Below are 13398 nucleotides of genomic sequence, written 5' to 3' on the forward strand. Positions count from 1 at the left end.
CTGTTGAAAAGGTGCCAGGATCTGTGTGATTTCCCATGCGGCGACCCACTGCGCCAGCTGAAACAGCAGAGCTGAGATTTGTGGCGCTTTTTTGCCCGAGAATCTCCTGGCCTGGCTCCCTGTTTCAGTCCCCAATTTAAATCAGATGAATGGGCGACTCTGCCTTCTTGGAGCTCCAATCGCCAGCTAAAAGGGCACCCACATCAGTGTATTTTGTATGGAGAATCACGACGCCAGGGCGCCAGCAAAACAGCCACACTGGCAACCCGTAGGACTCTTCCACCTGGAAATCTCCTGGTCTGTGGGCAATAAAAATCCATCTGGAAATGCAGCACCCACTCACCCTCTGTGCTTTCACTGGGAGCTGCAATCCTGAGCTGCTCCTAATTGGCCATCTTGGATCTTCTCCAAAATTCAGTTTTTCTTAATGGAAAGTAGTGATTTGAATATAGACTGTCTCCCCTGGAGAAAGGAAGATTGTGTTTCTTGGCTGGTAACTGCCCTGTATCTACTTTTCTTAGAACAATATTCATATTTTTTATAGGCATGTTTACATGTTTGCTAATTAGCATAATAATTAAAATTACGAAAATATAATTGTTTTTATTATCTCCATATGGGTAGAGTGGCACCTTTTCTAGGTTTTGGAGTAATAGAACAGTTCCAGAATCAGCTGTATACAAGTTGTGAACTTCTGTACAAACAAATATAAATCAAGTTAGATATTTTTAGGCAATGTGTGTTTCCTAAAATGCAGTGAAGTACCATATATAAAGCATTGTTCTTTGGCCAGGTGCAATGGCTAACACTTGTAATCCCAGTGTTTTGGGAGGCCGAGGTATAAGCATCACTTGAGGCCAGAAGCTCAAGACCAGCCTGGGCAACATAGTGAGAGGCCATTTCTATTTAAAAAAAATATTTTTAATCATGTGGTAGCACACCTAGCTATTCAGGAGGCTGAGGTGGGAGGTTCACTTTATTTAGCCTGGGAGTTCAAAGTTACAGTGAGCTGTGATCTTGCCACTGTACTCCAGCCTAGACAACAGAGAGACACCCTGTCTCTTTAAAAATAAAAATTAAAAATATAAATAAAATGAAAAACCCTGTTCTTTGAGTTCAGTCATATAAGGGTTTGGGATGAGTCTTATGCTATGCCCTACTGTGTTTTTAGCATCTGCTCATGACTGAGCTTTCCATATTGTTACTGGGAGAATACACAGATCTTAGATTCTTGGCCTGTCTAACCACAAAGAATGGGGAAAGAAAACAGCTCTCAAGGTGTTGCATGAGGGGAAACCAGAGCGGGAAATCCGTTCAGATAGGAGCAGCTGAAGTTTTAACCCTTGAGTTATTCCCTCCCCATTCATGTTCTTGTCCAATGAGAGGAGTTCTTTCAAACTTCCTCTGATACCAGATTGGCTACTTGTTATACAACCCTGAGTTACAGAGCCCCCTCCTCCCAGAGCTTTCTGTGGAGAATTTGAGACCAAAGAGCCCCACCTGGCTTTTCCTGTGGGGGTGGGGGGGTGGGGGGGGAAGAACAGTGAATTTTATCTGGCTCTGGGGAGGAGGTGGACTTTCAAAGAACCCTAGCCACCTGAGGCAGGGAGCCAGGAAATTCCTGCATATGAAACCCCTCCTCTAGCAGATCGGGAAGAGAAGTTTCTTTAATACAGTCCCTCAATATGCCCATATCTATTAATGGCTCATGGTTATGTTTTGTGGGTTGAGAACATTCAAAGATTGTTTATACTAAAGTCACTAAGGCACAGTTTTGTCTTTAATATTCCCACTGTCCCCCCTTTTGTAATCTTCCATATTTTATATTTTTATTTTAAATACATTGATCTAGTCTTCATTGAAGACAAAGGTAAAATAATTAATCAGAAACAAATTGATAGCCAAACAAGTTAGGTGATAATTTCTAATTACTGTGAATGAAGTTGTGTCTCCTGTCACATTAAGAACATTTTTAAAGGCCGGGCCCAGTGGCTCAAGCCTGTAATCCCAACACTTTGGGAGGCCAAGGCAGGTCGATCACTTGAGGTCAGAAGTTTGAGACCAGCCTGGCCAACATGGTGAAACCCTGTCTTTACTAAAAATACAAAAATTAGCCAGGTGTGGTGGCAGGCTCCTGTATCTGAGCTACTTGGAAGGCTGAGGCAGGAGAATCGCTTGAACCAAAGAGGTGGAGGTTGTAGTGAGCCGAGACTGCACCACTGCACTCCAGCCTAGGCAACAGAGTGAGACTTTGTCTTAAAAAACAAAGAAAAAAACATTTCAGGGTAACTGTAGAACTTGCCTGTTTAAAAAAATTGCTTTATAATTGGCCTTTAAAACATTTTGTTTTCCTTAAATCTTTAATAAAGGTATTAATTTTCTATTGCTGAATGATGTTATAACAAACTTAATACCTAAAACAATGTCCATTTTTATCAGTTCAGTTTTGTATCAGAAATCCAACATAATGTGGCAGGGTTCTCTTTTAAGATTGTCATATTGGTTAAAATGTAGTTGACCAGGCTAAGTTCTAATCAGCCGCTCTGTGAAAAATCCACTTCAAAGTTCATTCTTACTGTGGTTGTAGTTCCTGTGGTTGTAGCACTAAGGTTTCTGTTTTCTGGCTGGCTGTCAGCCAGGGTCTGTTCTCAAGTCCTAGAAGCTGCATTCAGTTGTTGCCTCTATTTTCTTTCTTTTTCTTTTTTCTTTTTTGAGGCGGAGTCTCACTCTGTCACCAGGCTGGAGTGTAGTGGCATGATCTTGGCTTACTGCAACCACCGCCTCCTGGGTTTGAGCAATTATCCTGCCTCAGCCTCCTGAGTAGATGGGACTATAGGCATGCGGCACCACACCCAGCTAATTTTTGTATTTTTAGTAGAGACAGGGTTTCACCATGTTGGCCAGGATGATCTCGATCTCTTGACCTCGTGATCCACCCACCTTGGCCTCTCCCAAAGTACTGGGATTATAGGCGTGAGCCACTGTGTCTGGCCTGTTGCCTGTATTTTCAAGCAGCAAGAGTGCAACAGATTGATGCTTGAAATCTGACATCCTCCATCTCTGACTTTAGTTTTCGGTTTTTGGTTGAGGCAGGTCTTGCTCTGTCACCTAGGCTGTAGTGCAGTGGTGTGATAATAGCTCATTACAACATCAAACTCCTTGGCTCAAGCAATCTGCCTGCCTCAGCCTCCAGAGTAGCTGAGACTATAGGGGTGTGCCTATAGTCTCTTTTTGCTGGGAGCAGGAGTAGATACAGGGTCTTGTGTTGTTACCCAAACTGGTTCTCAACTCCTGTCCTGAAGCATTTCTCCCACCTCAGCCTTCCAAAGTGCTGAGAATATAGGTGTAAGCTGTCGCACCTGTCTGCTTGAACCTGGGAAGCAGAGGCTACAATGAGCTGAGATCATGCCACTGTACTGCAGCCTGGGCAACAGAGGGAGACTCAAAAAAAAAAAAAAGCTAAGCTTGGTGGGGCGTGGTGGCTCACACCTGTAATCCAAGCACTTTGGAGGCCAAAGCGGGTGGATCACCTCAGGTCGGGAGTTAAGACCAGCCCTACCAACGTGGTTAAATCCCATCTTAAAAAAAAAAAAAAAAGCAAAGTTTAAATGACTGGGCTATGTCCTATGCGCACTTGCAACAGTATGCCAAGTCACTCTTGATCCCTCACCTTCCTAGTTTAAGACCCACCAGTTTCTTCAAAATTCAACTCCACATTCCATCCTGATTCAAATGTATTCCCTATTCCTTTCAGTAACTTTTTGATACCTCTGTTCAGAATATATAATGGTATTTCTGGTTACTTTTCTTTGAAAAATGTTGTTAGGGCCAGGTGTGGTGGCTCACACCTATAATCCCAGCACTTTGGGAGGCCAGGGAGGGCAGATCACGAGGTCAGGAGTTCAAGACCCGCCTGACCTACATAGTGAAATCCCATCTCTACTAATAATACAAAAAATAGCTAGGCATGGTGACATGCACCTGTAATTCCAGCTACTCGGGAGGCTGAGGCAGGAGAATCACTTGAACCTGGGAGTCAGATTGCAATGAGCTGAGATCGCACCACTGCACTCCAGCTTGGGCAACAGAGCAAGACTCTGTCTCAAAAAAAAGAAAAAGAAAAGTGTTGTCAGTGATTTTTCAAATGTTACCATCCCAACCAGATTAGACTGTTTAAGAAAGAATGGCCATTCTTTGCTGTTCACCTCACAGTCTTCCAAAAGGAGTTAACTTGTTGAGAGCCTGTGAATTATTTTAAAATTTAGCTGACTTTCCCCAAGTCCTCTCTGCTCTTACTTACAAATAATAAGCTTACATCACATCATCCTAATAAATCAAGAGATCCATGATCTAGTCCTATGGAGCCACTAAAGCAATGTGGGCTGTTTACCTGGACTACATTCCAAATGAAAGAGGGAGAAATTTTATATTCTTTAGGCCACTACTATTGTGGCATTATCTTCCATTCACAACAGAATCACATCCTAGCTTATATAGGCTAGGTAATGTGTCTCTTTCAAAAAGCCAGGGTCTCAGCTCTTCTGAAACATAAGGAGTTCTCTCAATTGATTGTTCACAGTCAGTTACAGACTGAACTCTGTTCTACTCTTTCCCCCTTCTCACTATTGTACTTGACTAGTTTTAAGGAAAAAAAGTTGGAGTCTGAGTTTGCAAGGGATTCTTCTGTACTCACTCCCTTTCCACCTACCAGTCCATATCTCTTTTACTCTTCAGGCCAAATATCTTTTTGTTTTTTTGAGACAGAGTCTCACTCTGTTGCCCAGGCTGGTATGCAGGGACATGATCTCAGCTCACTGTATCCTCTGCTTCCCAGGTTCAGGGGATTCTCATGCCTCAGCCTCCCGAGTAGCTGGGACTTCAGGCCTACATCACCATGCCTGGTTAATTTTTTTGTATCTTTATTAGAGATGGGGTTTTGCCATGTTGGCCATGCTGGTCTTAAACTCCATACCTCAAGTGACCTGCCCACCTCCGCCTCCCAAAGTGCTGGGATTACAGGTGTGAGCCATCGTGCCTGGCCTGAATGCTTTTAAGTCCTTGCTCCTCTGCCCACTAGCTGGTGACATTGGGCAACTTAACCTTCTGAGCGTTGGGAGTTTTTTGTCTATAAAATGAGGATAACGTGTGCAAAAAAGTGTCTTTCAGGTCACCAGGCCTATAGTGACCTTATAGGATTGGGTTCTGTAAATCCATGACAGTGATTTCTTTGTGTTCTCAGCATTTAGTATGAATGATGCCCAGTGTAGATTTAAATGCCTGGCAAATTGTTTACTGATTTAAACAATGGAATTTACTCAATTATTTTACATGCTATTCTGTTGAATATTTACAATATGCCAGTGTTGTAGTAATCACTTTGTATGACTTCATCTTCATAACCTTAGGAGGAAAATCTGATATTACCATTACTGTTATCATTTTACCAATAAGGAAACTGAGTTTAGAGGTTGAGAATTTGTCACTTGTTGTGAAGCTGGGGTCAAAGGCAGTCAAAGTCTGATTCTAAAATCTCTGCTCTGAGGCCACTACTATTGTGGGATATCTGCCATTCACAACAGAACCGGACTTCATTTTAAGCCCCTCCGACATACCTTGTTTTTCTTTGCTCATGTCATTTTTGCATTTTATTTCAGCCTCTCAAATAAAAGAGTTATCTTGTATGCACTAAGCTTTTATCACATGTGACTAGGTCTTCCTAATTTTTAACCTAATTTCTGAGAACCTGCTGCCATAGCAAGATTTTCTGATTTCTGTTTTTTCCCCCTGGGAAGTTGAGATTCAGTACACCTGTGACTGTGACTATAAATTACTAAATTATTTCAGGAGGAAACGGAAAGGATCATTTATTTTACCTTTGAATTTTTGAAAAATTCAAGTGTTCATGATACAGAGAATTTCTTAAATTGAATTTAATCTTAGACTCACATATATACCTGTGTTTCCTGTTGCTGCCTTTTTAAACCCTGCCCCTCTGCTCAGCATCATTCTGTTTTGAATCCTCCAGTGACCTTATTTATCCTGAATTTCTTTGGATTAACATGCGTTTATTGTTTATGCATTCAGTGTACAGATAAATTCCTTGGGAGTAAGGAACTGCTTAATACATAGTGCCTAATAAATATACATTTTTCATGGTTGTAGCATCTAATTCAGTTCTTTGCATGTTGAGACAAGAAATAATGTAAATGTAACTTGCATGAAGAAAGACTTAGGATAAAATTTAGGAACTCTCTAAAAGTTTTTAGAAGCTAAAATTCCTTATCCGTCAAAGTTATATAATCTTTCTGTATACAAAAAAATAATTTTTTTATCCTCTTTTACTTCCAGGCACAAGACGCTGGTCTTGGGGTGTCAATTTTACTGTGTGTCAGAGCTCTTCAACTCAGATCAAGTGAAGATGAGGAAATGAAGGCATCAGTTTGTAAAACAATTGCCTGTCTTTTACCAGAAGATTTAGAAGTTAGACGAGCCTGTCAGCTTACAGAATTCTTAATTGAACCCAGTTTGGATGGATTTAATATGTTAGAAGAACTGTATTTGCAACCAGATCAAAAATTTGATGAAGAAAATGCACCTGTTCCAAATTCTCTTCGATGTGAGCTCTTACTAGCTTTAAAAGCCCACTGGCCTTTTGATCCTGAATTTTGGGACTGGAAAACTTTAAAACGACACTGCCACCAACTCCTAGGACAAGAAGCCTCAGATTCTGATGATGATTTAAGTGGCTATGAAATGTCCATTAATGACACAGATGTTTTAGAGTCATTTCTCAGTGACTATGATGAGGGTAAAGAAGATAAACAATATAGAAGAAGAGATTTGACAGATCAGCATAAGGAGAAAAGAGACAAAAAACCCATTGGTTCTTCTGAAAGATATCAGAGGTGGCTTCAGTATAAGTTTTTCTGTTTGTTATGTAAGCGGGAATGTATAGAGGCTAGGATTCTTCATCATTCTAAGATGCATATGGAAGATGGAATTTATACCTGTCCAGTTTGTATTAAAAAATTTAAAAGAAAAGAAATGTTTGTTCCTCATGTGATGGAACATGTTAAAATGCCACCAAGCAGAAGGGACCGCTCTAAAAAGAAATTACTGTTGAAAGGCTCTCAAAAGGGTATTTGTCCCAAGAGCCCCTCTGCAATCTCAGAGCAAAATCATTCATTGAATGAACAAGCCAAAGGAGAGTCTCATGAATATGTCACATTCAGCAAATTAGAAGATTGCCACCTGCAAGACAGAGATTTATATCCATGTCCTGGTACAGACTGTTCCCGTGTGTTTAAGCAGTTTAAATACTTAAGTGTACATCTTAAAGCTGAACACCAAAATAATGATGAAAATGCCAAGCACTATTTGGATATGAAAAATAGAAGAGAGAAGTGTACTTACTGCCGACGACATTTTATGTCTGCTTTTCACCTTCGAGAGCACGAGCAAGTGCATTGTGGGCCTCAGCCTTATATGTGTGTATCTATAGATTGCTATGCTAGGTTTGGATCAGTAAATGAACTACTTAACCATAAACAAAAGCATGACGATCTGCGTTATAAATGTGAATTAAATGGCTGTAATATTGTTTTCAGTGACTTGGGACAGCTTTACCACCATGAAGCACAACACTTTAGGGATGCATCTTACACATGCAACTTTCTTGGCTGTAAAAAGTTCTATTATTCCAAAATTGAATACCAGAATCACCTCTCAATGCATAATGTTGAAAATTCAAATGGTGGAGACATAAAGAAATCAGTGAAACTTGAGGAGTCTGCAACAGGGGAAAAGCAAGATTGTATTAATCAGCCCCATCTACTTGACCAAACTGATAAATCACATTTACCTGAAGATCTTTTCTGTGCAGAATCAGCTCATTCTCAAATAGATACAGAAACTGCAGAAAACCTGAAAGAAAACAGTGACAGTAATTCTAGTGATCAGTTAAGTCATAGCTCTTCAGCTTCAATGAATGAAGAGCTAATTGACACACTAGATCACTCTGAAACCATGCAGGATATATTGTTATCTAACGAGAAAGTCTTTGGGCCCTCCAGTTTAAAAGAAAAATGTTCCAATATGGCAGTTTGTTTTGACGGGACTAAGTTTACCTGTGGATTTGATGGCTGTGGTTCCACATACAAAAATGCAAAAGGGATGCAGAAACATCTGCGGAAGGTTCATCCATACCATTTAAAGCCCAAAAAGATAAAGACGAAAGATCTCTTTCCCTCATTGGGTAATGAACATACTCAGACAACTGAAAAGTTGGATGCAGAACCTAAACCCAGCTCAGATACAAACAGTGACTCCCCAGATGAAGGTCTGGATCACAATATTCACATTAAATGTAAACGAGAACATCAGGGTTATTCGTCAGAATCCTCCATTTGTGCTTCTAAAAGGCCATGTACAGAGGATACCATGTTGGAACTTCTGTTACGCTTGAAACATTTAAGCTTGAAAAACTCAATAACACATGGATCTTTCTCAGGGTCATTGCAGGGGTACCCGTCCAGTGGTGCTAAGTCTCTTCAATCAGTTTCGTCTATCTCAGACCTGAATTTTCAGAATCAAGATGAAAATATGCCAAGTCAGTACCTTGCACAGTTGGCGGCTAAGCCATTTTTCTGTGAGCTTCAAGGATGCAAATACGAATTTGTGACCAGAGAGGCTCTGTTAATGCATTATCTTAAAAAGCATAATTATTCAAAAGAAAAAGTCCTGCAGTTAACCATGTTCCAACATCGGTATTCTCCATTTCAGTGTCATATTTGCCAAAGGTCATTTACAAGAAAAACACACCTTAGGATTCATTATAAAAATAAACATCAAATTGGCAGTGACAGAGCAACTCACAAACTATTAGATAATGAAAAGTGTGATCATGAAGGCCCATGTTCAGTAGATAGGTTGAAAGGTGACTGTTCTGCAGAACTTGGAGGTGATCCCAACAGTAACTCCGAGAAACCACACTGTCATTCTAAAAAGGATGAATGCAGTTCAGAAACAGATTTGGAATCATCTTGTGAAGAAACAGAAAGTAAAACATCTGACATTTCATCACCAATAGGCAGCCATAGAGAAGAACAAGAAGGAAGAGAAGGCAGAGGTAGCAGACGAACTGTTGCTAAAGGAAATCTGTGTTATATTTTGAATAAATACCACAAACCATTCCATTGTATTCATAAAACTTGCAACTCCTCATTCACCAATCTAAAAGGCTTAATTCGCCATTACAGAACTGTACATCAGTACAACAAAGAACAGTTATGTTTAGAGAAAGACAAAGCAAGAACCAAAAGGGAACTTGTCAAATGTAAAAAGATATTTGCTTGCAAATATAAGGAATGTAATAAACGCTTCCTGTGTTCCAAAGCTCTTGCTAAGCACTGTAGTGACTCACATAACCTAGACCACATTGAAGAGCCTAAAGTACTTTCCGAAGCTGAATCTGCAGCAAGGTTTTCTTGTAATCAGCCTCAGTGCCCTGCTGTTTTTTATACATTCAACAAGTTGAAGCACCACTTGATGGAACAGCATAATATTGAAGGGGAAATACATTCAGATTATGAAATTCATTGTGATCTTAATGGTTGTGGCCAGATTTTCACCCATCGCAGTAATTACTCGCAACATGTATATTATCGACATAAAGACTATTATGATGATTTGTTTAGAAGCCAGAAAGTAGCAAATGAGAGACTATTAAGGAGTGAAAAGGTATGTCAAACAGCTCACACTCAGGGGCATGAACATCAGACTACCAGGAGATCATTTAATGCTAAAGCTAAAAAATGTGGCTTAATCAAAGAAAAGAAAGCTCCAATAAGTTTTAAAACCAGAGCTGAGGCCCTCCATATGTGTGTGGAGCACTCTGAGCACACACAGTACCCCTGCATGGTTCAAGGATGCTTATCTGTGGTGAAGTTGGAGAGCAGCATTGTGAGGCATTACAAACGCACTCATCAGATGAGTAGTGCCTATTTAGAGCAACAGATGGAGAACCTTGTTGTTTGCGTTAAGTATGGTACCAAAATTAAGGAGGAACCCCCTTCTGAAGCAGATCCCTGTATAAAGAAAGAAGAAAATGGAAGCTGTGAAACAGAGCACATGAAACATAGCCATTCCCCAGGCGACAGTAGTGCACTCCTCCAGAACACTGATTCCTGTCATTCCAGTGAAAGGGAGGGAGGTCAGAAAGGGTGCATAGAAAGCAGCTCAGTATTTGATGCAGATACTTTGCTCTACAGGGGAACTTTGAAATGTAACCATAGTTCAGAAACCACTTCTCTGGAACAGTGTAATATAGTTCAGCCTCTTATTCCTTGTAAAATAGAAAATTCCGTACCTAATCCTAATGGGACTGAAAGTGGGACTTATTTCACAAGTTTCCAGCTGCCTTTACCAATGATCAAAGAATCAGAAACTGGGCAGCATAGTTCAGGGCAAGAAAACACTGTAAAAAATCCAACCCATATCCCAAAAGAGAATTTTAGGAAACATTCACAGTCTCGGTCATTTGATTTGAAGACTTACAAACCTATGGGATTTGAATCTTCATTTCTGAAATTTATTCAGGAAAGTGAAGAGAAAGATGATGATTTTGATGATTGGGAGCCTTCAGAGCACTTAAGTAATTCTTCACAGCCCAGTAATGATTTAACAGGGAATGTTGTGGCAAATAATATGGTGAGTGACAATGAACCTGAAGTTGACATACCTCATTCTTCTAGTGACTCTACAATTCATGAGAATCTGACTGCAGTCCCACCTTTAATAGTAGCTGAAACAACAACAGTTCCTTCCTTGGAAAACTTGAGGGTCGTATTGGACAAAGCATTAACAGACTGTGGAGAGCTTGCCTTAAAACAGCTTCATTATCTTCGGCCAGTGGTGGTTCTTGAAAGATCTAAGTTTTCCACACCAATTTTAGACTTATTTCCAACAAAAAAGACAGATGAGCTTTGTGTAGGAAGTTCTTAAATAGCAATTTTGTTTTAGTAACAGACTGGCTCCAACACTGCAACATGGGGACAATTGCCAACTCGAACAAAGGCTGAGAAGCAGCCACACCATTGTTTAGGTAGAATAGGCTGTGTATTTTACATGAATGTATAATATCTATGTCAGCAGTATTGGCTGAGTTCATTAGCTCTCCAGTTGGTTTAATGATTGGGTTTTTTTGTTTATTAAAAAAAGAAATGGAACTGTACTCTTGTTTGGTGCTAATTAATACATCAAAATATACTGGGGCTTCCTTTTTCAAATTAAGTGTGCATGATTGTATATGGAACAAATACTAAGGACCCAGGGTGGGAGGGCTAGGGAAAGGGATATGGAGTTCTTACTTGACTTGAATGTGCACCTGAGGGTGCTTTGTGTAATATATTGTACACTACAGCATCTTATATTTTTTGAGTTGAGTTTCAATAAATTACGATTTTTCACCCATTTGTTGTTTACTCATAATGAGTTTTCATGCCACATGTAAACTGAAATTGCACTTGTATTTTCTGGAATTCTGGAATTTTATCCCAGTAATTTTTTTATTATTAACTAAACCATTCAGAACAAGATGTTTTTGTTTGTTTTGAGACAGTTTTGCTCTTGTTGCAGAGGCTGGAGTACAATGGTGTGATCTCTGCTCACTGCAACCTGTGTCTCCTGGATTCAAGTGATTCTCCTGCCTCAGCCTCCCGAGTAGCTGGGATTACAGGAATGTGCCACCACGCCTGGCTAATTCTTTGTATTTTTAGTAGAGACAGGGTTTCACCATGTAAGCCAGGCTGGTCCCGAACTCCTGACTTCAGGTGTTCCACCCAGCTCAGCCTCGCAAAGTGCTGGGACTACAGGCATGAGCCACTGTGCCCAGCCCAGAACAGGGTCCTTTTTGTCTTAAAATTTTTGGTTTTGTGGAAAGAAAATTGTGAGATTGAGTAGCTGTGGGAGTCAAGATAGCTCTCAGAGGGTGTCAGATGTTGGCCAAGTAGAAGGGAGAGTCATGCCAATCAGAAAGTGAAGGACATAGCAAATTCAGAGGGCATGTTTCTAGGAAACTACAAATAATTTGATATGCTGGCAATAAAAGGGAAGCAAGAGAGTGACACAGAGAGGCAGGAACTAAGTCATGAACACTAACAAGTTTGGACTTGAGTCTGTAGGCATATATCACTTGAATTGTGGAGTGATTGCTTGATTTGAGGAGCTGAAATTGGAAACAGACTTGAAGTAACTGAGACAAGCTTGCTGAGTTTATGTACTGACAATTGCAGCAGAGGGCAGAGTAGATGAAATTGAGATACTTAAGGAGGCAGGACTGGGTGGGCTTGGAAAGTGAAGGAAAAGATTGGGTACTGATGCAACCAGTTGAGATAGGTATATAGAGGAAAAATGAGTATTTGCAAAGAGAATGGAAAGCCAAGGAGAGTTTGGTTTTTAGATTGGTTGAAATTCATTGGACCATAGGACGTCTGTGTCTAATGACAAGGATAGCAATAGATTCTTATAAATACAGCAGCTTTATTTGCTGTTCCTTGTGAAGTTTTCAGCCACTTTTATTAGTTAGAAATGAAGTGATTCAGACAACTAACCTCTCTCTCTCATCCATGTGGTTAGGTTTTCAAGACTTTTTCCCTGGCCCTTAAACCTTGTTTTCTTGTTTGTCAGCTCTTCGGGAATTTCATTCTGCCACCTCATCCCAAGTCTAAAGCACCGCTATAATCAAGTCATTTCTTGTCTCAGATCCCAGCAGGTAACAGAGGATTCTGAGAAATCTGAATGAGTAAGAATCTGTTGAGGCCAGGCACAATGCCTTATGCCTGTAATCCCATGACTTTGGGAGGCTAAAGCAGCCAGATCACGAGGTCAGGAATTTGAGACCAGCCTGACCAACACGGTGAAACCCTGTCTCTACTAAAAAAAACAAAAATTATCCAGGCATGGTGGCGCACGCCTGTAATCCCAGCTACTCAGGAGGCTGAGGCAGGAGAATTGCTTGAACCCGGGAGGCAGAGGTTGCACTAAGCTGAGATCATGCCACTGCACTCCAGCCTGAGCAACATAGCAAGATTCCATCTCAAAAAGAAAAAACTCTGTGAAATAAGTGGGAGAAACGAGCATCTTAGAGACTGAGACCACTACTGTTTCCTTGGAATCGAGCTAATTTCTTCAGCAGTTCAGTTTCCTTGCTTACAAAGGGAGAAGATATAGGTGATCATCCATCAATCACACAGAACTTGTAGTCCCTTGAAGAACCAAGTGAGGCCATTCAAAGTGGAACTAAACCAGATTTTAAGAACCCAATTAATTGTTTACTTCAGTTGGGCACAGTGGCCCACACCTGTAATCCCAGCACTTTGGGAGGCCGAGGTGGGCAGATCA

The 13398-nt window shown here is 40.6% G+C and overlaps 1 protein-coding gene across 3 annotated transcripts in view; it reads left to right on the forward strand.

Annotated features, from left to right (window-relative positions):
* RLF (RLF zinc finger) overlaps positions 1-11469 on the forward strand; it is a 91291-nt gene extending 79822 nt beyond the window's left edge. For all 3 annotated transcript variants that reach the window (XM_035250967.2, XM_078331337.1, XM_035250968.3), the window contains one exon: positions 6349-11469. In XM_035250967.2, the coding sequence (XP_035106858.1) occupies positions 6349-11001 (4653 nt within the window). In that variant the 3' untranslated portion in view covers positions 11002-11469. The remainder of the gene's footprint in view (positions 1-6348) is intronic.
* Positions 11470-13398: the final 1929 nt, after the last annotated feature.

Source organism: Callithrix jacchus, chromosome 7 (assembly GCF_049354715.1).
Source record: "Callithrix jacchus isolate 240 chromosome 7, calJac240_pri, whole genome shotgun sequence".
NCBI lineage: Eukaryota > Metazoa > Chordata > Mammalia > Primates > Cebidae > Callithrix > Callithrix jacchus.